Here is a 25,613-nt window from a genome sequence, read left to right as displayed (position 1 = left end):
AAATAGGATATACCTCTTCTGATTGGATATAAGGGTTCAACTGTTTTTCGGGAGGAAACTGAGGTAGAAAAATAAGCTTGGTCTGGAGGACTACAGCTGAAGATAGAAAAAGCTGCTGTATCTTCAACACAGAATAATCATTTTTCCCGTTCACCATATACAGGATGCAATCTGCACCCTTGACACACTTAAATCACATGCCAGCTTCTGCGAGCAGTGGCAGCGAGAAGGTCGGAACCCTGAATTTCCCCTCGTGTCTATGCGGAGCTTCTTGGAGCGAGCTGGCCTTGTGGTAAATCATCAATATCCTCATAACATAATTTGAATGGAGTGGGTTGAATTAGTGGATACACGGTGGAAAAAGTTTTTATCAATTGGAGGATTTGTGTGTATGTGTGTGTTTGTGTGAGTGTATGTGTGTGTGTGTGTGTGTGTGTGTGTGTGAGTGTATGTGTGTGTGTGTGTGTGTGTGTGTGTGTGTGTGTGTGTGTGTGTGTGTGTGTGTGTGTGTGTGTGTGTGTGTGTGTGTTTTAGTTAGACTAATTTGTTTGTTTTGCAAAGGTGGAAGATCTTGACAATCTCAATATCATTCATGTGACTGGGACAAAGGGCAAGGTGAGTGAATTCCCCTCAGAAGTCACGTTTTTTACATGAAACATTGAAGTTAGATTCAGTAATCCATGACCAATGGATGTTAGGAACAGGCCCTCTGATTAGCAAAACTAAGTGTATATCTCTGATGTACATTTTCCAGGGGTCAACATGTGCTTTCACAGAGCAAATTCTCAGAAGCTACGGGTTTCGAACAGGATTTTTAAGGTATGAACCAGTATAGAAGTTCCCAGTCCAATTTTACTGGTTCTTTTAAATATTTTATAACATGAACATTATCACCAGCCAATCAGAATGAACTGAGCAAGTAGCTTTGATTATAAATGGAATTGCCCTAATGTGGGAATTGTTTCCCATTTTGCAGTTCACCACACTTGGTTGAAGTAAGGGAGAGGATTCGCATCAATGGACAGCCAATTGGAAAAGATCTTTTCACAAAGTATTTCTGGCAGATTTATGGAAGACTGGATGAAACAAAGGTTGGAGCAGTCAATTTGTGTTGGAAATAATCATACATTTATGTATGTGAGAACTCCCTTCTTTAAACGCCACACCTTTCCATTCTTCCTTGTTGCAGCATACAACCTTCTAATATAAGTTTCTTTGAGGAACTTTCAATGTGCTTTGCTGATAACTTTGTCAATAGGTGTTAGAGGTATTATATGTACGATGTTGCCATCTAAAAACGACTCGACATATTTAATTGTTACTGGACGCAAAACAGATAACACTCTCATTGAGTATTCCTGATAAAATGAATGTTTAATAAAATGGAGACTAGGGCAGAGAAGGAGAGGTCTGATTGAACTTCTAACATTGCTGTCTTTGTTGTCTTTAGGAAGCACACAGTGGCAGCATGCCCAATTACTTCCAATTCCTCACCCTTCTGGGCTTCCATAGCTTCCTGCAGGAGAAGGTATGCACCTCAATTTTGCCAACCATCTCACTCAACTCAGTTCAACTCAAAACTCACCTGTTCAAACTCGCACAAAACGTCTAACTGATCACTGTTTTGATTGTTTGTTTGTTTTGTTTTGTCTTGTTTTTGTTTTATTTATTTATTTATTTTTATGTTTATTTTTATTTTTATTTTTATTTTTTCCACAATGTCTTGTTTTTTTAAACGATTTATGATGACTATATGCTCTGTAAGGTGACCTTGGGTGTCTTGAAAGGCGCCTCTAAATTAAATGTATTATTATTATTATTATTATCTCCCTTAAGGATGAATTCATTACGTTTATGATCCCTAATGTCTGGATCCCAATATTTCTATTTGTCTCTTATGTATGCATCAAGTGCAGTGTAAACGCAGGAGCTCAATCGTCCCAGGGCATCACACGATGCATACCATGTTATCTGTATTTTTCCTCAATTCTCCGGTCATTAAAATGCATCATCCATAACCCTGGATTCAGGTGGATTTGGCGGTAGTTGAAGTGGGAATCGGCGGCGCCTATGATTCCACCAACATTTCTAAGTAAGTGTGTGCACCATTCTGCCTGCATTTCTTTACAACATTGCTGCCTATTTAGTTTCGACAGACAGTTTTACCGGTACGACAGTTATTCGACAATCTTACCCACTGTAAACACTCTAAAATCTTTGGGCTATAAGTTGTTGCACACTAAAACAAAGAATAGAGTCCAATAAGAATAACGTCTTGATCAGGCCTTGGGATTACAGCTCCTCTATTAGTGGGTCGGTTCGTAGCCAGTCGCTGAATGTGTGGACAGAATGTGATGATGTGTTGTTCCCTCCTGCATGGCTTGTGGTACACCCCTCCTATCAGGAAACCATGGGTGTGTGGCGTCGCATCTCTCGGCATCGACCACACTCAAATTCTCGGGGACACCATCCAGGAGATTGCTTGGCATAAAGGAGGAATCTTTAAGGTGCGTTCCCCGTACAATGTTGAGAGGGTTCCAGCCTGTTACATTCAACGTGGTATGTGAAACTTGACAAAGTTATTGTCAGAGTTTTAAGAGAGAATCATGTGTATTGTTTCGCTGGTTAGCCAGAGGTTCCTGCCTTCACGGTCAAGCAGCCTGAAGGCTCCATGGCTGTCCTGAAACAGAGAGCCTCAGAGATAGAGGTACGTGAACAAAAAATGAATTTCAAGCCCTTCAATCATTTAAAAGTGCAGCATGTTGGCTGAAACCCCTACGTCCTACGATAACAAACCCTGATGTCTGTCTCCAGTGTCCCCTGTGGGTCTGTCCAGAGCTGGAGGACTACCAGACGGACTGTGGACCTCTGCAGCTGGGCCTGGCCGGACAGCATCAGCGCTCCAACGCCTCCCTGGCCCTGCAGCTGAGTCACACCTGGCTGCAGAGGAGGCGTCTGCAAGGTACGTGGAGGACACTTCCATCAATTCATGTTTGGATCGGTTTCCATGACAGAAATCGTGGTTTCAGATGGGTTGAACTAGTACTGCTTCAAGCTGTTGTTAATCCTAATCCTATCTGACTCTCTCTCTACAGACCAGAACTTTCCCTCCACCACTCTGGAGGGTCCAGGGGTCCCTCTGGCCACTCCTTTCACACCAAGCCCCATCATGACCAAAGGTAACGCAATATTCTTTCATGAGATCAGACTGGACATCCCTTCACTTCTCTGAACACTCTAAAGCAGGGGTTCTCAAAGTTTTGACAACTGAGGGTCAATTTAGAAACCCAAAATTTGACTGAGGGCCGCCAAAGGAAAAAAAAATCGGCGGGAAACGCCGCCAGCATCCCAGTGGTAAAAAAAAACATTGCACCGTGGACCTCTGGGAGTGAGGTCAAGTGAGGTCAAGTGAGGTCTAAATCACGAAACTGAGGTTCAGGCTTTCAAAGTAATGTACATTCGGATTAAAACTAACAAATGTAAAAGGATTTAATTGAAAGCTAGAGAGAGTCGACTTTTCTCTTCATATTCATTTATTTTTGTTTAAATTAATATTGATATAATAATAAAAATATGTATATATTTTTTTAAATTTATATAACTTACATAATTATGTATGTCATTGCGGGCCGCCAGGAATGATTCCGCGGGCCGCAATTGGCCCGCGGGCCGCACTTTGAGAACAAATTCTCTAAAGGAAGGAACTCTGTAAGCAGTGGCGTGAGGGGAGCTACCAACACAAACTGCTGTCATTTAGAGTTGGCAGCCGATCTAAATTTTCCCTTAGAAAAAAATGATTATTTATCTTTCAACATTTATAAGCTATGGCCATAATCTAAACGTGAAATGTTGGGGTTCCATCATCACTTGTAGCACTGTCATCCATACTAGCTGTGTTGGGATGATTGGTTGATTTAATATAAAAATAACAGAAACTCCCGCATGCAACATGCATATAGCAGTGGCATGAAGTTGGCACTTGCAAGATTATGCAAATACACCTTGATGCAAGTGTGGAAAATACGTTGGCGTGTGCAGGGCTGGCCGACACGGTGTGGGCGGGTCGCACCCAGACGCTGAAGAACGGCGAGGTCACCTACTTCCTGGACGGAGCTCACACCAGGCGCAGCATGCAGGCCTGCGTGAGCTGGTTCCAGGAGGCAGCGGTGCGCTGCGAGAGGAACGCAAGGTGAGCGGAAAGGGAACGTTCTCTAAAGGCCAGATAAACCACTCCCTGAGTCCTCCTGCGCCACATGCAAAGGTCCGCGGAGATCCGCAGTCGCTACTCAGAGTCCGTTAACGCCCTCACATCTCGAGGGGACGTCAGGGACCAGCGTGTACCATAGACGTGCGGCCCCCCCAGAGCGTAATGATGCTGCGCCCTTCTCTGCAGAGGTTCGCGTAAAGTAATAGGGGGTTGGCTGAGTGGGGTACACGTGGAGGTATTAGTGAATTTAGATGCAGAACTAGAATAGCTCCTTTTTTTCTTTTTTTTTCACATAGATATTTGGTCTCACATCTTTAAAGTGTTGATCACCTGAGCAGGAGGAGTGGGGTTTACTGGCTATTCAAATCCATGAATTGGTTCGGACTATCAGCCGGTATAACTAGTTGTATTGCTGTTTTGCAGTGGCCCCGTTGCGAGAGTGTTGGTGTTCAACGTCACAGGAGGGAGAGACCCAGCCGCCATGCTAAACTTGGTGGTAAGACACACACCCACCACTATCAATCGTGATGAATAATCAGCTGTTAGAAAGTTGTTGTTTTGGCCTGCTGTTGATCACACTTCTTTGAGCAGTTGTTGGTTTGATTTTAAGTCAATATTCTATCCTGTTTCAGCCATGTCAATTTGACTTTGCCGTGTTCTGCCCGAATATCACTGAAGCCAACGCATCCTGCAACCCAGGTAATAGAACCGGAAAACATGCAGAATTGGTTTTAATGTTAATAAAATATGGAGGCATTAGACAGTGTGTCTCGTCCCACAGACCAGCAGGACCTCGACGCGTCGGTGGAGAACATGCTGAGTGGTTGCCGGGACAACGAGAGGAGCTGGCAGCGGCTCCAAGGCGCCGGGGAGTCTCCGCCCCCCGACCGGGACACTGGCCCGGGCGCGCTGGTCTTCCCCTGCATCCTCAGCGCCCTGCAGTGGGCCGCTCAGGGCCGGGACCCCGTCCTCCTGTCCCGGGACGCGGACAAGCGCGAGGCGCCGGTGAAGCCCAGCCTCGCCGCCAAGGCCGCGCTCCTGCGGGAGGTGAGGGAGATCCACGTCCTGGTGACAGGGAGCCTGTACCTGGTGGGCGGGGCGCTGAAACACCTGGACCCCTCGTCCTGCTCCAAGTAGATGCGGCCTCGGGGGGCACGTTCAACCCTCTGGTGTGACGGCTTCATTCCTGTAGACTGGATGGTTTTCTTTTTCTGGATGAACCTGATTTGTAAACATGCCTTTCCCACCTAGTTTCACTCTTGTCTCTTCTACATTCTTCTTCTACATTCTTCTTCAATATTCGTCGATAATGATCAATTTGCATAGTGTGAGATGGAGCTTAGATCGACCCCGTGCAAGTTCTGTCCGAGCCCGGCCCGGCCCGACACATTAACTGTAATTATGAGCCCGAGCCCGATTTCATTTTGGGATGCGTGCGAGTGGAGGAGACACGTGAGCTGCAACATGTGTGGCGTTTTTATTTTTATTTTTTCGGGGGAGCCTAGGGGGAGCACGTTCAACCCTCTGGTGTAACGGCTTCATTCCTGTAGACTGGATGGTTTTCTTTATCTGGATGAACCTGATTTGGGTGTGGCCTATAAGAGGGCCGACTGGTTGTTCTTATGTGTGGTATGACAAAGGGTAACGCCCCGTGCCCACTACCTCCGTCAGTTGTCCGTTGCCCATTGACTTTGAATGGGGACGGTCGCGCAATGCATTGTGGATCCGTCCGTTGACTTGGAGCGTTCGCCACCGTCAGAAAGTTGAAAAATGTTCAACTTTTTCGGCAGCGACGGTTCCGTCATCCAATCAGATCGCGTATGCAAATTTAAGCACTGTGACGCGACTCGGGCTCTGACGATACTGGAAAGGGGGAAAGCGGGTCTTCTTGCCTCGCAACAAGCAGGAAGAAGCGGGAAGAACCCGGCGAAGCGATTTGATTGGCTGACGGTTGCCTCTGCAAAGACTACTCCCCCATCCGTCAGCCACGCCTTCCCACGTCCGTTGACTGACGGTGCAGTGGGCACGAGGCGTAACGGTTTCTTCCTTCTCGCACTGTTTCTAATCAGACTTGTCTTGAAGTGACAAGGTTGTTGGGACTATGACTTTAATCCAAACCTGTATACATGAACTTAATGATTTATGAACCTCTTAAACTGTCATCTGTGAGCCCAGCAAAAGGAGGTGCATTTCATCATTGTTGAGCTGCAGTGGATTACAGCTATAAGGCAATAAGCCGATTTTCATAACTACAGATACTTTGCCTTGAAAGCAGATTCAGTTTAAGTTAATATGTGTCCGGTAAGTTCATCAAAAGCCTTTTTACATTCTTTGGTCCTAATGATCGATTTTTGTTTGCTTTGTTTGTACTTTTTATTTATTTGGAGAGAAAACACTATATAAATATAACTTTGTCTATAACTTGTGTTCATATCTTATTTCCACCTAATTCCACCCTGGTCTCTTTTACATACTTCAATATTCTTTGATAATGATGCATTTTCATAGTTTGCGATCGAAACCAATGACTAAACTTTAGCATCTCTGACATAAACCTAAACCCCCTTAATCCTGAATGGAACCACTTAAAACGACATAACCATCCTAATCTTAAACTTCATCAACGTTACACCTAAATTGTACCATCCTTAACTCTAACCTTCCCGCTTGAGAGCCAAGTAGACACAACATAAATGTATGAAGGATTCAAACCCAATATCCCTAAAGGATAGTTGTAAGGCACACATCTTTTATAATATATATAGATTTTTTATCTTCTTTACCTTTATTTTACCAGGCAAGAATTGCTTGAGGTCAAATTACCTCTTTTTCGAGTAAGGCCTGGCCAAGTTGACAGAAGTAAAATATAATGACAATATACGACAAACCTTAAAAGAAAGCACAGACATGAGAAAAAGAGACAAATACAGTCCAGAGGTAGAAGGAGGAAGAGGTGAGTGCACAATGAAAGTTTTGTCATGATGATAAAATACTAAGCAGTGAAACATTTACACATAATGCATTCACCACCTGAATATAGGGCAGCCTACTTGTACAGGTGGGTTTGTGTTGTCTCTCCCATCACCATCCCTGTGTAGTGTAGCCCTGTTTACCCATGTCTGTTATTTTCCTTATCATCCCATGTGATAAGGAAAATCCCATCCTTCTTTGCCAGCTTTTTTAATTTTTGGATGTAAATTGATAATGATTTTAACCGGATGATCAAATGGAAGTTAAGGAAATGCTTACTTGTACATTTAGAAGCATAGATATTTTGCAGGTGATGAAATGTTATTGTGATAGTTATACTCTGAGAGTGGTTCACGTGTTGCATCCACAGACACAAAGTTTGCGACCTGGCAATCTGCAGCTTGTTCTTGAAGAATCTGCTGAATGCAGGTTTCTGTTGAACGAGTTCAGAAACGTCCTCATCCAGCACTGAGCAATTCAAACAATTATTTCAGGATGAGCCATCTCTCTTTTTGGCATGTAAAAAAGAAATAGAAGGCACCCAACAGGCCTACAAGCTTTTAGAGAAATGCCATAGTGGCAAAGATCCGTGCTACCAACACCTTTGTGGCTGCCACACACCAATAGGTAGTGATGGCAGTGTAACACTGAAGCTTCGGTACGTGCTTCAAACCCTGATCTACAACTCCCAAGAAGCACTGCTTCTTCATTCCTATTGGCAATAGGTGACTTATTTTGGGCTCCACAGGACAAAGGACGGAGGATGGTGACGTTAAAAATCGGGATTAATGCAAAGATTTGATCCCGAACGTAACAAGGGTGCTCCTCTAGCATCTGGAGATCTCTCTTTGAGAGATGACTGGTTTCATCACACTGATTACTCAATGTGCAACAGGTGTGCAGCCTCACCCAGCCCCAGAGTCCAATAAAAAAAGGGTCCTCGACCCGCAGAACTCTGAGTAGCGACTGCGGATCTCCGCGGACCTTTGCATGCGGCGCAGGACTCAGGGAGTGGTTTATCTGGCCTTTAGAGAACGTTCCCTTTCCGCTCACCTTGGGTTCCTCTCGCAGCGCACCGCTGCCTCCTGGAACCAGCTCACGCAGGCCTGCATGCTGCGCCTGGTGTGAGCTCCGTCCAGGAAGTAGGTGACCTCGCCGTTCTTCAGCGTCTGGGTGCGACCCGCCCACACCGTGTCTGCCAGCCTTGCACACGCCAACGTATTTTCCCGCTCATTCCAGGCCTGGCCACACTAGCATCAAGGTGTATTAATCTTGCACCCTAGTGCCAACCTCATGCAACTGCTATTTGCATGTTGCATGAGGGAGTTATTCTTATGGTGATATCAAATCTACCATCATCCCAACAGCGCTAGTAGTAAGGACAATGCTACAAGTGATGATGGAACCCCAACATTTCACATTTAGAATATGGCAATGCAGGTTATAAAAGGTGAAATATAAATAATATTTTTTGTCTATGGGAAAATGTAGAAAAATGTAGTAAATTACAGCAATTTGCGTTGGAAGCTCCCCTCACACCATTGCTGAATCTAATAGAGTTCTTTCCTTTAGATTGTTCAGAGGAGCTAAGGGATGTTCAGTCTGACCTCATGAAAGAATAGTGCGCTACCTTTGGTCATGATGGGGCTTGGTGTGAAAGGAGTGGCCAGAGGGACCCCTGGACCCTCCAGAGTGGTGGAGGGAAAGTTCTGGTCTGTAGAGAGGGAGTCAGATAGGATTAAGATTACCAACAGCTTGAGGCAGGACTAGTTCAACCCATCAATGTCTTTCCTACGACATGTAAACCGATCCAAACATGAAGTGATGGAAGTGTCCTCCACGTACCTTGCAGACGCCTCCTCTGCAGCCAGGTGTGACTCAGCTGCAGGGCCAGGGAGGTGTTGGAGCGCTGATGCTGTCCGGCCAGGCCCAGCTGCAGAGGTCCACAGTCCGTCTGGTAGTCCTCCAGCTCTGGACAGACCCACAGGGGACACTGGAGAGAGACATCAGGGTTTGTTATCGTAGGACGTAGGGGTTTCAGCCAACATGCTGCACTTTTAAATGATTGAAGGGCTTGAAATTCATTTTTTCTAAGGCTGTCTAGAGGTGGAGACAGAATGGTACAAAAACTTACTTTATAATGTTGGTGCAATCATAGGCGCCACAGATTATCATTTCAACTACCGCCAAATCCACCTGAATCCAAGCAATGATGGATGATGCAATTTAATGACTGGAGAATTTAGGAAAAATTACAGTTAACACATTAAATAGTGTGCATCATGTAATGCCGTAGGACAATTGAGCTCCTGCGGTTACACTACACTAGATGCATACATATAAGACAAATATAAATCAATGGGTTAGCCTAGCGATTGTTAGTGCTTCAACTTGGCTCTATGAACATCTTTACTGTACTGACAGCGAAATATTGTTTCACTTCTTATGACAAATGTACTTATTGTAAGTCGCTTTGGATAAAAGCGTCCGCTAAATGCCCTAAATGTCAATGTAAACACATATTGACAAAGTTATCAGCAAGCCACATTTTAATGTTCCTCAAAGAAACTATAATTGCAGGGTTGTATGCTGCAACGAGGAAGACTGGAAATGTGGGGCGTTTAGAGAAAGGAGTGCTCACATTAATAAATCTTATTTCCAACACAAATTGCCCGTGCCAACCTTTGATTCATCCAGTCTTCCATAAATCTGCCAGAAATACCTTGTGAAAAGCTCTTTTCCAATTGGCTGTCCATTGATGCGAATCCTCCCCCTTACTTCAACCAAGTGTGGTGAACTGCAAAATGGGAAACAATTCTCACAATAGGGCAATTACATTTATAAAATATAAAAAATGTAAAAGCTACATGCTCAGTTCAATCTGATTGGCTGGTGACATGTTCATGTTATATAATATTAAAAATAATCAGTAAGATTGGACTGGGAACTTCAATTCTGTTTTATACCTGAAAAATCCTGTGCGAAGCCTGTAGCTTCTGAGAATTTGCTCTGTGTAAGCACATGTTGATCCCTGAAAAATGTAAATCGAAGTCATACACTTTAGTGTTGCTAATCAGAGGGCCTGTTCCTAATATACGCTGGTCATGGATTACTGAATCTATCTTTAATGTTTCATGTAAAGAACGTACGACTTCTTAGGGGAATTCACTCACCTTGCCCTTTGTCCCGGTCACATGAAGGATATTGAGATTGTCTAGGTCTTCCACCTTTGCGAAACAAACAAATTAGTTAGTAGAGAGGCAGTTCTAACCAACACACACACACACACACACACACACACACACACACACACACACACACACACACACACACACACACACACATTTAATTCTTTATTTGAATCCACCAATCACATTACAAGAGACAAGATTCAAATATTTCAGAGATAAGATAAGTCATTGTTCAAGGGTACAAAAAACATCTTCTGCGCCACACTGCCAGGCTGCCTATCACTGCTGATATGGAGCCGAACTTTGCTGATTGTTTAGATTTTCTGCTGGAGAGCCCAGCCAGCCTTAACCCACTGAAAACACGGTTGTGGACATGCCCCAAGCTTCCAAAAATAAACACTATTAGCTTGCATTGGTAGCCTAGGTCCCTTAGTATTTCCAGAATGGGCTGGTATTTAATGATATTATCGTTGAAAGCAATTTCCATGTACAGATCAAATACACAGCCTATCTCAAGTAACATCACTTCCCTTCTGTCTCTGTTTAAAAAAACGACATCAGGGGTATTTGGGATGTTACACATCACATCAATAGGGCTGTTGAACCATTCCGGCATGATGCGTGAATGTTTGTACATGGTCACATTTTCTAGAGATACTTCCTTAACATTGCTGGAAATTAGATCGACAAGTCGGTCACGGCGTGCAATATACAGTCCTTTGTACATAGTACAGCCATTCACAACATGGGCAACTGATTCAAGTTGATGGCCAGAGTGCATTATACAGTGTGGATGGTGGTGTGCAGGATACCATAATAAAGGGTTGTATTTGGTAGGTAGCACCTGCAGCCTAGCTCTGGCTAGGCTGCAGGACAGGTATCCCCGCCCAAGAACAGGTATCCCCGCCCAAGAACAGGTATCCCCGCCCAAGAACAGGTATCCCCGCCCAAGAACAGGTTTCCCCGCCGGGAGAACAGGTATACCCGCCCAACTGGGCAGGTGGGCAGCTTTTAGTCTGAGCTACAGACACACACACGCTCGCACGCACGCGTGCGCACGCACGCACGCACGCACGCACACACACACACACACACACACACACACACACACACACACACACACACACACACACACACACACACACACACACACACACACACACGACACACACACACACACACACACACACAATATGGCCACTAATATTGTTGAGCAGGTGCTCAATAAAATGAATAGAGCAGGTCAGCTCGCTTTGCAGTTAGATGAAATGACGGATGTGAGTGGGGAGGCTCAGCTCTTGGCCTTTGTGCGCTATAAAGAAGAGTCGGACACACATGCATGAGCATATTCTGTTTCGCAAGAAGCTGACAGACAACCGGCAAAGAACTATTTCAGTTGGTTGACAGCTTTTTTAAAGATAACAATCTGGAATGGAAGTCATGCAGTCACATCTGTACTGATGGCGCGGCTGCAATGACAGGGAAAGTGCGTGGGCTGCATGGGCGTGTCATGATGGTGAACCCCGAAATCAAGTGGAATCACTGTATTATCCACCGGGAGGCTCTCGCAAGCAAAAGGATGAGCCCTGAGTTAAGTGCTGTTATGGATGACGCAGTTAAGGTGATTAATTACATTCAGGTCACCAGGCCTATGAATCCCCGATTGTTCCAGAGTCTTTGTCAAGACAGCGGGGCAGAGCACGATCAGCTGCTGCTTCACACGGAAGTTCGCTGGTTGTCTCGCGGCAAAACCCTGCGGAGGCTTTTCGAACTTCGCGCCGAGGCGTCTGCTTTTTTGAAAGAGCACTTGCACCCTCTTGCGGTTGTTTTTGAGAACACAGGCTGGGTTGCACACCTTGCATATCTTGCCGATGTCTTCTCCAAGCTGAATGAACTCAACGGTTCCTGTCACTTCAAGGCAAGGACTCGCACATAATTAACATGTATGACAAAGTGAATGGATTCATACATAAAGTCACATTGTGGGAGAAGAAATGTGACAATGGAGATGTGTGCTGTTTTCCACCCTATTGTTACCCATCTTGCCACCACTGATTCTGAACTATTCTATAGTCAAAATCATGAGAACACATCTCTCCAAACTCAAAACTGACCTCAACCAGTACTTCCACGACATCGAAGAAAAGTCAGAGCAACTGAACTGGGTGGGGAACCCCTTCAGAGGAACTGAGAGCAGCAGCAGCCTTCCTGCCAGACTGCAGAAAACCTGGTGGATTTGTCCTTTGATCGTGTGCAAAAGATGGCACATGCTGAAAAGTCAGTTGAAAAGGAATATCATGAGCTGGGGAAATGTGCATTAAATGAACTATTGCCTTTTGGATCAATCTACATGTGTGAAGTGACCTTCTCAGCCCTGACTCACATCAAAACCAGGCAGAGAAACAGACTGAATGTGGAGAGCAGCTTGGCGGCAGCTGTTGCCACACTGCCCCCAGAACTGTCAAAGCTTTTGAAAGACAAGCAAGCGCAAGTGTCTCATTAAACTGAATAAAAGGTATTTTTTTTCACTCCGAATAATTGTATATAGTATTATTTAAATGAGCAGTTGGATCACAGCTCAAGGGGTACACTGGTCCAAAAAGGTTGGGAACCACTGGCCTATGCAGCCGAGCTGGACAGCTCCTTTTTTTTCAGCCTCCATGGGCCCCTGGCGGCGTCCGGGCCGTCGATATTTACGCGACTGGTTCCATGACAGTAAAGCATATAAACGACACACTGTAAAAGGTTGTTACATTGACATTTAGGGGATTTTGCTGACGCTTTTATACACGCATGCAACGGCGGAGTCAATCATGCAAGGCGATAGCTAGCTGGTCGGGATAAGTTGGGGTTAGGCGTCTTGCTCAGGGACATCGACAGCGTAGCCGGGGTTTGTACTAGCAACCTTCCGGTTACAAATGGACCTCTCTCTCCTGTGCTCGTAGTGCACCATAAAGTGTAACTTGAAACTTCTATTGAAAATAAACTGCTGAAAAGTAAATGCTCACTTTAAGGCAAATCCTCCTTTTACAATTAGAATGACTGCCTTGCAAGTGATGTCATATGTTGAATAATTTAGTTTACTTAACCCCAAACATAAATTCAATACTGTCATGTTCATAGAGATGCCCTGTTGGCTGCCGTGTGTGTGCGTGTCTCTAACAGTGTGTAGTTCATATGCTATAACGTCATGGAACCGCCCATAATGGCACAGCATAAGTTATATAAACAAGAAATTTAAGAAAAGGAAACGATTCAGACAACCCAGATGAACTGACTGAGATTCTTTAATAAGAATATTTTCTGCAGCATAAAAAGTTAGCAACAAATCTTCTTAACTTAATTTTTCAGGTGTGCTGTTTAATAAGGGCTTATGGCCAACTAGTATGGGCCAATACCCCTTGTTCAGTGGACCAGCCTTAGAACAAAGGAGTTGGGCCACCCTCTAACTAATAAGGAAACGCTGTCGACCGCTTGGTTCCCGTTGGAGCAGTAGCCATTGCCGAACAAATCCAGTCATTGCGGCAGTTCTGAGTTATGCCTTATCGGATCAGGGGCAAAACAGGACATAGCAGTCTGCAGGGCAGGTCACATGCACATTTTAAATGTACCAATATTTCATACAAGGTCATTTCATGGGCTAAACACACAATTCCAGATGAATGATGTAGAAAACGGGATCATCTTTTAATGAGACGGTAACACTGGGAGGACGTCACTATAACTTGGGAATCGGAGCGACACACGTAAAGAGTCAGACTGGAGAGGACCACATGTAGCTATACTCCACTCCTCCGACAGTGTGTTGCCTTTGGCTCTTCATGACAACGTTTACATTCTTGATCGACAACCAGCCTTTATGTTATCTGGCGTTGAACCCCACAATACAGCGCAAACGTTGTCATGGTAACAGATGCCCTACTGCTCCCACAGCGTCTAGAGCTCCAACCTCCATCAAGAGGGAGAGACTCTCCTCGCCTTTCTGTACGTCGCCGGGGGCAACGGTCCAAACGCCCAGTCCAATTTTCTTTTTTTTTTGTGCGTTTCTTTTTTTCTTCTTCTCGGTGCGCATCGCTCCCTACTAAAACACCCGATCGAACTCAGTCTGGCTGGTGGTGGCCGGGTTCCGGTTCTGATTGGGCTGCTGCTGGGGCATGTGACCCCTTCGGCGGGGCGGGGCCAGGTACTCAAACATGGAGGTGTTGTGCGTGGACAGCATGTTCTTCAGGTCCGACGGCATGGGGTCCGACCAGAAGAAGTCGTGGTTGAGCGCGTCGTCGCTGTCGATGCGCTGCCCCGGGTCCAGCACCAGCAGCTTGTCGATCAGGTCCAGGGCGTACGGGTCCTTGACGTAGGCCTTCAGCCGGTCCTTCACCTTGCGCTTCTGGCCCTTGGGCAGCTCCATCTTCTGGTAGAGCTCGTACTTCTTGTCCACCTCTGGCCACACCTGGGTCAGTAAATTGGGTTCATTGGTATTAGTGTTGGAACAGTTCATTTTTTGATTCAATAGGTGTTTCTATTCCACATGCCATAATAACTACAAATAATATTTGTGTTTTAGAACTATATAAAAAGAAAAACAGCGTTAATTAGTTACTGACTGGAGTTCAGTAAGATTCATATTTATTTTACAATTCAATATTTAAAAAAAAAATTTACATCACAACACATAGGCCTAGCCTAAAGGAACGAGCAGTTTATATGATTAGTGAATACTGAACATAAGGAACTTTAAAAAGAAAAATGGCATACCAAATTGCAATATGGGTCGAAATAATCGCAATTCGATTAATTCCCCCAAATCGTCCAGCCCTAATTAACATGGCGATGAGCATGGCATCGACATACACAACTCCACACGTCAAAATGCAGAGGTAGACGCGGATGGGGGGGCTTACGTCAGCGGTGATGGAGCCACACAGCTGGCTGATTAGCGTGAGCTGGTGCTGCTCTGTGTTGCCCTGCATGATGGGACTCCTGGTCCACATCTCGGCCATGATACAGCCGGCGCCCCACAGGTCGATGGGCGGCCCGTAGTCCCGCTCGCCTGCAAGCAGAGCAGGCCCACCGCCCCGTCAGTGTTGAACCGCAGCCAGACAAAAGGGCTTTGGAGACGATGGTTATGCACACGTTTGTCATCGTTCTAGCTAACCATTCTTATTCTGACACACACACACACACACACACACACACACACACACACACACACACACACACACACACACACACACACACACACACACACACACACACACACACACACACACACACACACACACACACACACGGCCTTTTGCATACTGCCAATCCAACAAACAGCAAACGGTTGTTTGATGATTACGTTTCTTGCATTTGGCTTCATAAGTCATTTGTAGGAATCACCTTCCAACAAATATTCTATGGAAGCTTGCGGGGGCGCTCGTGTGTCTATGAGAGCCCGGACGTTTTACCTAGCAGCAGCTCTGGCGGCCGGTACCACAGGGTGACCACGCGGTTGGTGTAGCGGTTCCCCTGGCTCCCCTTGGCCAGGCTGAAGGCTCGGGCCAGGCCAAAGTCAGCCAGCTTCAGCACGCCGTCCCTGGTGATCAGCACGTTGGCCGCCTTCATGTCTCTGTGGAGGATCTGAGCCGCAATGCCACCATTAAAACATGAAGAACTTCCCTATTTAATATCAAACTACACATGAAAACAGACAAGTCATCAGGTCACCATTCAGGTGATGAGCCTTTCACTTCCAAGTCCATGTTAAGCCGCAAGTCCTGAGGCTACATAATAAAGTCACACTAATATAAAGTAGTATTTATCTAGATTATATGGTTATGGCTCCAAAATTGGCCAAAATATGGGGTCCTTTATTCTCATCCACACAGTATTTTCATCCCGAATAGTGCGTGCGTGCGTGCATGCCCTCCCGCATGGTACAGATTTAGATGTGAATAGTTAAACCCCTCTTCGGAATGCCGAATAAGTTAAACAGCGCCGTACCTCTAGAGCAGTGAGACTGTAGCAGAGCATGTGCTAAAGGAGCAAAGCTGCACCTGGCAGCATGTAAAACACGTAGGTCTCACCTTGTTCCTGTGGATGTAATAAAGGCCATTGAGCAACATCTGCATGACCTTCTTGATTTCTGCCAAGGTGAACTTTACATTGGCGTTGCTCAGCAGCCCAGCCAGGTCATGCTCACAGAAGTCAAACACCAGGTAGATGCTGCCTTTGTATCTGTTGAACTGAGTGGCTGGCAAAGAGAAGGAGAGAGAACTGTTAAATAAAAGGATAACAAAATAATATAATCTGTTTATATGGTCAAACATAATAACTCTAACCCAAATAAACCTATGTTGATCATGTACAAGGCAGCCAAGCCAATGTATTCAACAATAAATACATAAACATTATACACCAATACAACAATGCAGACATGGCCCCAACCTTTGGTTCGGCAGATTTCAATCAGATTCACTACGTTTTCATGTTTCAGCAGTTGTAGGATCTTGATTTCCCTCAGAGCTGTGATTGGAAACTACAACACAGAGAACATAATGCATAAGATAGTGCACAGCAACACTAGCCGAGGAATGACCTCCTGCTTAGTCCCTGTTTTTGCATCAGGCAGAGAGACGAGATGGAGAGCTGCCATCTAAAATACAGCTAGGCTTAATCAAGGGTCACTATGCAATGCTGGAATGGACACATTTACATTTCACATGACTAGAAAGCCTGACTTGATTTACACTGATTAATTTTGAGACTGTGGCAAAAACACACTGAAAGTCGTACCCCTTCTTTCTCGTTTTCCATGAGAACCTTCTTCAGGGCAACTTTTTTCGTAGTCTGCCGGTGCTTTGCTTTGAATACTTCTCTGTAAAAATCACAGAATCAAACAACAATATAAGCCAGGTAATGATTGTATAGAAGCCAAGCCACCCAGAAATGTACAAATACAATCCCATTATACAGCTGGGTAGTCTTGCTAACTATGTCAACCACGTCCCAAAGTCGATGAAATGCATTGAAAAGGCTGTGTTTACCTAGTCTCTTTAATTAACCCTTGCTAGCAAAAAGGCTAATCTGAGGCTGTACTTTGTTAATTGAAAGTTGGTAACATGACCGAATACATTAATGGCACTAAAGATATAGATGTATCCGCTTCATTGTACTCACCCAAATGTCCCCTGTCCAATTTTAGCCAGCTTTTCATATTTTGAGAACTCGTCGCAGAAAGGGAATTCCACGCCGTCGTAGTATTTGGACATGATGGCGGCCTCTCGGTCGGGCCTAGGGAAAACACACTTTAAAACACCAACTAGCACAAGTCGAAGCAAACAAAGGGAAAACGAACGCCAGCAAACCACAGATTAAGACGATATTTCGCATACTTCTCAGCGGCCGCAGCGGCGGCAGCCGCATTGCTTGTCTTTTCTCGTTGCATCTCTGGACTTGGTAAACAGTAGCGCAAACGGAAACCTTCTTCTTCCCCTGTTTCCCGGTCCTTCTTCTTCTTTTTTGCAAATTAAATAAACATGAAACGCGCTTGTGCAGGCTGCCACCTACTGGACGAGGGTGGAACTTGCTTCACCTCAATGAATGAGAAAAATGTCAGTTCATATTTATTTACTTTTCTTCACGGTTTTAAGTTGCCGCCGACTGTTGCTCAAACAACAGGGAAATCTATGTTCAATTAGTTAGACTAATTAATTAATGGGGCCGGTTAATTATTATTATTATGTAAGACTATTCTTAATCTCTCCATATATTCTTTCATATGTTCAAGTACATTTTGAAGTTCTGTCTTCTCAGGTGAGGTTTCACATATAGCCTACCTCCCTCATAGTATTCAAGGCATAATGTATTTGGTTATAGTCTTTTCAATTTTAGTTCATTTTTCAATTTCCTGCCATAATCGAAACACGCACACACGCACGCACACACACACACACACACACACACACACGCACGCACGCACGCACGCACGCACACACACACACACACACACACACACACACACCACACACACACACACACACACACACACACACACACACACACACACACACACACACACACAGACACACACACACACACCCACACATACAGACACACAATCGCACACAATCACATTCACGCGCGCAGGGGCACGCGCAGGCACACACACACACACACACACACGTGTGTGTGTGTGTGTGTGTGTGTGTGTGTGCGTCGAATGGAGTGGAGTAAAAAATACAATTTTCTCCTACGAACTTTAGTTGAGTAAAAGTACAAAGTCTCACAAAATAATGATTCTCAATCTGTACTTTACTCAAGTAAAGTACAGATACCCTGAAAAGTTACTTAAGTACGTTACTGTCCACCACTGTGTGTATGTGTGTGTGTGTGTGTGTGTGTGTGTGTGTGTGTGTGTGTGTGTGTGTGTGTGTGTGTGTGTGTGTGTGTGTGTGTGTGTGTGTGTGTGTGTGTGTGTGTGTGTCTGTGCGTGTGTGTGTGTGCGCTTTGCCAGTTGGACTGTGTGCAGAAACCACAAATGTTTCCGCTGGCTGTTGTTGGTGGTAGAGTTTCATTTTGGGGTTTCTGGGTATCCTGTTTGATAGTCTGGAGACAACCATCCTAGACCCCTTTTCTTCTGTTTGCCAGAAAGCCGTGAACCAACTTTAACCAACCAGCTTCTGGTGAAAGATAAATCATCAGAAGCTGAGGATAAACATTGATTGAGCAGAAGTACATTCCAATATAAAGAGATGTGACAATTGACTGCTAGTTTGTGATAAGTATGAGACGCTGCGATAGTTGCGGTTTCCATACAGAGTATTTGTTGAAACAGAGAAAGGCAAGTATTGTCCTATTTGAGATTTTTTATTTGATTGAATTCTGAGCTGTGTTATTATCATTAGTGTTGGTGTTAGTATTAGTAGGAGTGTCATCATTCATGTTAAAAACATAAATCATAGTTTGCTGTGACAGATACTACTTTTCTTTTGCTTCAAAGGGCCCCTACTTTACCACCAGGTGTGTCTGTGAATGGTCATTTCAACTGGTTTCAAAAACTGCCCTGCACTATGACTTAGTGCGAGTGTCCCCCTATACCTATGTTGGATAGATCAGTCTATCCAGCAAACATCCTGACCTCTAGTGGTGGGATGCAGTGATACAACGGCCTCACAGACACACCTAGGGCCTGATGCTGTGTGGGACTTTTAAGAACATCAGAACAACATTGTCAGAACATCCACGCCCCCTTCTGGGTAAAAATAAGTTTTGACTTACATTGACTATTGTTATTGGTTTGCATGCTTGTGTTTTTGCAAAGTTGCAAAGTTGCAGAGTCACAAAAGCAAATAAATTGAATATTCGGCAAGTATTCAACTAATTTAAACAATGAAATTAATTAATAATGATACACATTCCCCAGGTGCTTCAAACCCTTGTCCTGCGTTTTAACACAACTTGTGGATGGGCGCATTTTATCCATGAGAAACCTTGTAGTCCAAAGTTTCATAATGCAAGTTTAATGTTTCTGCCAGTGCCTACGTATGTATATGTGGATATTGTTTGATATATTTTGGGCCTAGTGTAAGAAAAAGAGATTGATCAAGATGAAAATAGCAATAACTTAGCACCAACCTTTTTTGATATCTTGACTCTGTACCGACTCCAGCCGCTAAAGAGCCCAGAGTTGATCAGACAACACCTGACTCAAGAAAGAGAACACAGGAAATGGTTTAATGGAAATGGAAAGGTTTAAGAACCGCTTCTACCAGTTGATAATTTTAACCTCCTTAATTTCCTAGTGTTTGTTTTTTTAACTTCATACATGTGAGAACCATCCATGGTAAGAAGTTGTGTGTTCCACGACACTGGATATCCCTCTACCTTCACAGAGACCTACAATTTTGCGAGTCCAACCCTCAGAACTGACATCAATACTAAGAGGATGTGAGGAAGATGGAGCTCTGACAAACAACCCGATGGCTGTGGTTGGCCAGCCCACACCTCAATGAAAAAAGGATTGAACACGCTAACAATAAACTGATGAGAATCAAACAGGAAAACCACGATAGCATTCTGTAGCTGAACAACACAAACCACTGGTCTCATGTTGTAGTCATAGCAATGTGATCTTGATTGAGGAGTTTTATTAAATTGTCAATGAGGTAATATGTTTTCTTTCGTAGGGTTTTATTCATTTATTTATGAACACACAGTATATATTCATTTATATCGCGATTGAGAAATAATCGATCCCAAAGGTTTTTCTTAGGAGAGTATTAGTCGGACAGTAATGGACAGTAATGGAAAGCGAGTACTAAAAAAAAATGTAACACTCTTTGGACTTTATTTTTTTCAAAAATAAAAGAACCAGACTGGTTACTTTAGGGACTACAATGAAATACAAATGCATGTTTACATTTTTTTGGTCGAATATACAGTGCATTGATTGCATTACAGTAATACTGTGCACTAAATAAGGCATCAAATGATAAGAACCACAAGGTCATTTCAATGTGTGCATGCGTGTGTGTTTGTTTGTCTGACTTTGTGTTTCTATGCGAGTGTGACGTGAGTGGGCTGTCTGTGTTGTGTGTGTTGTGGTGGGAGGAACCATAACCAATACGCCTCTCAAAGCCCACTCGTACTGCGGGCGAAGAAGCTGTGAGATCCTTTGTGGTGTGGAGTTTCCAACACAGCATAAAACACTCGGCTGTAGTTTTCCTCCTGCGTGTGAGAGACACAACGTGACATTAGGACAGTACAACGACTGAGCACACTTTTTAATAGAACAGAGTGTTAACGTAATTTTATATATGAGGTGTACTATCATATACCTCATGTCGTGGTGTTAAAGGCCTGGTTTCCTGAGAGATGCCAGGGTGTTTTCCGGCACGAACTGAAACAGAAGCTGAGCTAGAATAAAAGAGACAACGCAATCAAATGAAGTGCAGAAAGACTTCCAGTGACATAAAGCACATGATGTCCTACCCATGTGACTGCAGAGGAAGTAGAGGAACAAAGAGAGGAGAGCAGAGGACGGGCACAGGGTGACCAGCAGCATCCAGCACTGTCCACAGTCTGGAGCAGCAGGGTCTCCAGCACCAGCATCTAAAGGGATATCTAAGGAAATATAATATTTTTTTATTTTTTTTAATAATATTCTTACCTTTCTACAATCTTGGTTCATAGAAGTTAAGTTTGTTCGACCACTGTCCAGGATATAACTCCTGAATGCTCCTGCCCACTAGGTGACTATTAAAGATGGGAAGGACTTTGGCAGTACACACTATACAACCGGTCTTGACAATCAGTGGCGGACTACGCTATCTGGTCATTTGTTTCCTCCCGTTGTCTGTTCCACCGTCATCGCCGATTTCAGTCTCAGTCCCCTCTACAGGACGCAGTCAGGCCGCATAATACTAAACTGGTTTGAAAAAGACTTTGCCCTCCTACCCCTAAGGGGGGCAGCACATTTACGTGTCTCTAGAGCCCACACACTAAACAACCCTCAGAGCCGACCTCAGCCCTGGTCGCTCCCCCCCTCCCCTCGGTGAACTCATTATCGTGGGTAAGTCGCCTCGTGGGAAAGGGCCGAAAGCTTTTGCTGAAGGATGCTGGCTGATTTATTTTGATGTTTTCATGTATTACAGTTTTTTCCTATCGTTTTCGGTCATGTACCCATACTATGGTCACTTTTCTATCACTTAAACACAGTGTCTTTAGAGACACCCCTCTGCATATCTGTTAACCTTTGTGCAAAATGCACATACAAACCACACCACAACAATGCTGCCATAACTTAACCATGTTTTCCCTCTCGAACCTATGACCTAGAAAATCACTAACAGCTTGAAGCATTGCAATTGCATATAGAAATGTTTGCGGTGTCCTCCAGTTTGCATAGATTTCTGTAGTGTTGCTTGAAAAAAGAGAAAAACACAGACAACACTTCTTTGGACTACAGTAATAAAGTTTGTAATATTCAGTATGACAATCCAAGCCCAGTATCTGCTGACAGTGTTCTTATGTCGGTTTAACTATCCCAAAAAGATGTCACAATGAGTGTGGTAATGTACTGAAATTGTAAAACGTAATACGGTAAGTGTTTTATTATGAAAACTGAGAATACATATTTCAGTTTTTGTAATGCAATTCCATACGTAGTACGTAATTATGTCCAGAAACAAATCCACAAAACCACAGTTTTTTTTCACTGTGCTTCACTTTTTGGAGATTTTTGTCACAGTGCAAGTGGTTACACTAACAAGAAAATACATTACAAAGTCAAAAAATGTGTCTAAACAAAAATGCAATGCACAAAACCTGCACATACTGTATATTACAATAGCCCAACAGTGGCGCAGAATTGGGCTAATCCCTCCTGTAGGAGCCATATTAGATGTGCTTTATTTTCGTGTAATTTTACCCCGTGCCACTAGGGGGCTGTGTGGTTCAGTTGACCTCGGGTCAGCAGAGTGAGGCATTTAACCTGATTGAACCTGATCACAGGGGGTTGTTGATGGGGAAGCAAACAGTTTTTCGACTGTGCCCGTGTGCCCGTGTCCCCGTGTGTTAATGCATCTTAGTTTAGTGAGGAATTCGGGTTTATTGTTTTGTTACATATATTTGAGTTAGAATTACTGCGGCTGTGTATTATTGGAAGGAAAATAAACCAGCAAAATAACTGAACTGTCTTCGTTTTTGCGGTACTTGGAGGGCGCTGGGCGCACGTCGGAAACTATAAACGGAATCAACAACCAGTAGTACTAAGTTTAGGGCTTAGTCACTACACCTCCTATCCTCCGCATATGACCACCAGGTGTTTTGCATTGCAAAACTTATCCTCTGTGTTTTTGTATGTAGTGTTGCTTTTACGTAAAAAAAAGTAATTCCATGCCAATTGACCAAGAACTATGGTGCACAGGGGGAAAAAAATCTAAATTACTGTAAAATAAAATAAATAAACTATCAACTAAATATTTTTTCTTATTCAAACATGTAACTTCATTTGTCTGTCCAAATGCAGCATCTTTCCATCTACAGTGATCTAAATTACTGTTAGGTTTTGAACAGAAAGTTCACTGTTTTGAACAGAGTATCTAAACATTGGTAAAATATGCTGTAGTTCCACAGCGTTTTGCCGGTAGTGAACATTGACTGGGGCAGGTATCCATGAAATTTGGAAGAAGGCGTCATTGCCAGCATTTGTATCTTAGCATAGGGGCAAGTAACCACAGTTTGGTTCACATGGTCTACTGGTATGCTCACTGTGTGAAGTGTTTAGGGAATGTGAACATGGTTTAGGTAAATTGCCTAAAACGATAGGAAAAAACTGTAATAAATTGAAATATTGGATATAATAAAGGAACATTTTGATTAATTAAACATTAAATTAATCAGTACGCTCTCTAGCCTCTACAATTGTTCTGACCTTTATCTTCAAAGTGCAGGACGATCGTAGGGATTGTAAATGTAATTGTAATGGTGGAGATGGTAGCGGCACAAATGCCTCCAATCAGCACATCCTGCCCATCTTTAAAAAGTGCTTGACTTGGAACACATTTGCATAAGATCCCGACATATGATAATATATTGAATTCATATTAATGATTTTGACCACAAAAAAAGTCAACTTACCAAACAAAATCCTTGTGATTATTTTACCATAGGTGTAGATACATTCTTTCTTGTTTCCTTTTTCCCCATTCAGTTTTTCAGTTCCACAGTAGTAGAGACCAAGGTGAGAATCAGTAATGTTCTTAATCAGTAAGTCGTATGAGTTTGACGAAGCGTTCCACAGAATATTTAAATGGAAGAAATTTCCTCCATCCTTGCCATAACCAAAAATGCCTTGATCTCTGTCCTTCCAATTCAGAGATAGTGTTGGCTGATTTTCATGAGAACAGTTCCTGTACCAAACAAGATTTACATTAGTTGTGAGTTTACAGTCACAGTATAGAGTAACGTTTTCTCCTGGTCTCACGGTCAGCTCCACTACTGGGTTAGAGAGTACGTCCTGACAGGACACAACAGCACCTGAACGAAAAATACTTTCAATTAGCATTAAGATCAAATGTGCAGCAACATGGAGGAACATATGATGATATATAAATGTGATTTTAAGAGACCAAATACCTGTCAATCATTACACAGGACATCATATACAACTCATGTATTATTGAAATAGAAATTTTAACGTAAATATTTTACCCAAGATGACGGGAAGAAAGACATACGTCCAGCTCATCATGATGATCTGTGGAGGAGTGAAGACATTTGATACTTTCATCACACCCAATTGACTGAAGGCGGAAGGATTAAAAATGACTTGTGATTGGTTGGCCTTGTGGAAAATGTTGCGGTTATTTCTATATGCGTATCAGGCGAGGTGATACGACCTGAGTTTCGTTACATTTCCATATTAGATTAAACTTTTTTTTTTTTTTTTTTATTGTCAAGGGTGCACACACAGAAATTTCAGTTGGCATCAAACAAGATAGAGAAAGCTTCTTTTATTTTACATTACAATACAAATATAAATAAAAATATGGCAGAAAACATGTTAACATTTTTGTTTGGTAATTATTCAACAATATTTTGTCTAGCATTACGTTTTCTTAATAACCAATGATACAGAAATCTTGTTTTAGTATTAATTGAATTCATTTTTTCATCCACAACCATGTGACAAACCATGTTTTCATATATTACAGTAATAGCATTTGGCGGCATCATAGGGAATCAAACCTAACTTTTGGCAAGGTGAAAACCTGGTATAAATAAGTGGCTCATGAACTGGCTGACACATTGCAGTAAACCATGGATCCTAAGTGTCATACATTCTTAAAATAAATTAAGGCATTTGTAAATTCACAGGAACCCTTTGTCCATGGTTAGTTGTATCTCTTTTTCATCTCTCCTATGTGGTTCAACTGAGTTTGGGTATGAACTCAATATTTTTTCTGTTCTTATTCATCTGTCTGTGTGCATACAGTTCACTTTTTGTTCATACGTGTGTGTGTGTGTGTGTGTGTGTGTGTGTGTGTGTGTGTGTGTGTGTGTGTGTGTGTGTGTGTGTGTGGTGTGTGTGTGTGTGTGTGTGTGTGTGTGTGTGTGTGTGTGTGTGTGTGTGTGTGTGTGTGTGTGTGTTTTCTGATGGTGGTACAGCTTCTACCTGTTTATAGGAAGCATTGCTGGTTGGACGGCGTGCAGACACCACAACTCTTTCCGCTGGCTGACATTGATGGTAGAGTTTCATT

General features: G+C 43.5%; 4 protein-coding genes across 6 annotated transcripts in view; 1 reads left to right on the top strand and 3 right to left on the bottom strand.

Annotated features, from left to right (window-relative positions):
- fpgs (folylpolyglutamate synthase) overlaps positions 1-5,353 on the top strand; it is a 6,591-nt gene extending 1,238 nt beyond the window's left edge. The window contains exons 3-16 of the mRNA XM_056587761.1: positions 164-292; positions 562-615; positions 755-819; positions 977-1,091; positions 1,451-1,528; positions 2,031-2,092; positions 2,405-2,507; positions 2,630-2,707; positions 2,815-2,962; positions 3,096-3,179; positions 4,039-4,189; positions 4,631-4,703; positions 4,840-4,906; positions 4,989-5,353. Coding sequence (XP_056443736.1) covers positions 164-292; positions 562-615; positions 755-819; positions 977-1,091; positions 1,451-1,528; positions 2,031-2,092; positions 2,405-2,507; positions 2,630-2,707; positions 2,815-2,962; positions 3,096-3,179; positions 4,039-4,189; positions 4,631-4,703; positions 4,840-4,906; positions 4,989-5,344 — 1,563 coding nt within the window. The 3' untranslated portion in view covers positions 5,345-5,353. The remainder of the gene's footprint in view (positions 1-163; positions 293-561; positions 616-754; positions 820-976; positions 1,092-1,450; positions 1,529-2,030; positions 2,093-2,404; positions 2,508-2,629; positions 2,708-2,814; positions 2,963-3,095; positions 3,180-4,038; positions 4,190-4,630; positions 4,704-4,839; positions 4,907-4,988) is intronic.
- A 2,873-nt stretch (positions 5,354-8,226) lies between these two features.
- Positions 8,227-12,409, bottom strand: LOC130380524 (folylpolyglutamate synthase, mitochondrial-like). The gene is made up of 5 exons (XM_056587760.1): positions 12,406-12,409; positions 12,013-12,279; positions 9,023-9,277; positions 8,808-8,891; positions 8,227-8,381 (listed from the first exon to the last, which is right to left on the bottom strand). Exons 1-5 carry the CDS (start codon positions 12,407-12,409, stop codon positions 8,227-8,229), a joined length of 765 nt encoding a protein of 254 aa, XP_056443735.1.
- A 1,209-nt stretch (positions 12,410-13,618) lies between these two features.
- cdk9 (cyclin-dependent kinase 9 (CDC2-related kinase)) lies at positions 13,619-17,889 on the bottom strand. The gene is made up of 8 exons (XM_056588251.1): positions 17,745-17,889; positions 17,530-17,643; positions 17,146-17,227; positions 16,798-16,888; positions 16,437-16,603; positions 15,819-15,990; positions 15,267-15,415; positions 13,619-14,815 (listed from the first exon to the last, which is right to left on the bottom strand). Exons 1-8 carry the CDS (start codon positions 17,795-17,797, stop codon positions 14,450-14,452), a joined length of 1,194 nt encoding a protein of 397 aa, XP_056444226.1. The 5' UTR covers positions 17,798-17,889; the 3' UTR covers positions 13,619-14,449.
- Positions 17,890-20,828: 2,939 nt separating this feature from the next.
- On the bottom strand, positions 20,829-24,861 carry LOC130380277 (uncharacterized). Of its 3 annotated transcripts, none has more exons than XR_008895250.1 (5): positions 24,565-24,861; positions 23,992-24,390; positions 21,343-21,474; positions 21,189-21,267; positions 20,829-21,078 (listed from the first exon to the last, which is right to left on the bottom strand). XR_008895250.1 is itself a non-coding variant. In XM_056587431.1 (5 exons), the coding sequence occupies exons 1-5, from the start codon at positions 24,641-24,643 to the stop codon at positions 20,983-20,985; spliced, it is 780 nt and encodes a 259-aa protein (XP_056443406.1). In that variant the 5' UTR covers positions 24,644-24,861; the 3' UTR covers positions 20,829-20,982. The 3 variants fall into 3 exon arrangements, 2 of the variants coding, with proteins under 2 accessions (XP_056443406.1, XP_056443407.1); XM_056587431.1 differs by having other exon boundaries at positions 21,189-21,262; XM_056587432.1 differs by having other exon boundaries at positions 21,189-21,250.
- Positions 24,862-25,613: the final 752 nt, after the last annotated feature.

Source organism: Gadus chalcogrammus, chromosome 4, assembly GCF_026213295.1.
Source record: "Gadus chalcogrammus isolate NIFS_2021 chromosome 4, NIFS_Gcha_1.0, whole genome shotgun sequence".
Classification (NCBI taxonomy): domain Eukaryota; kingdom Metazoa; phylum Chordata; class Actinopteri; order Gadiformes; family Gadidae; genus Gadus; species Gadus chalcogrammus.
Note: the sequence above shows the minus strand (reverse complement) of the source record. Positions and strands in the feature narration are given on the sequence as shown.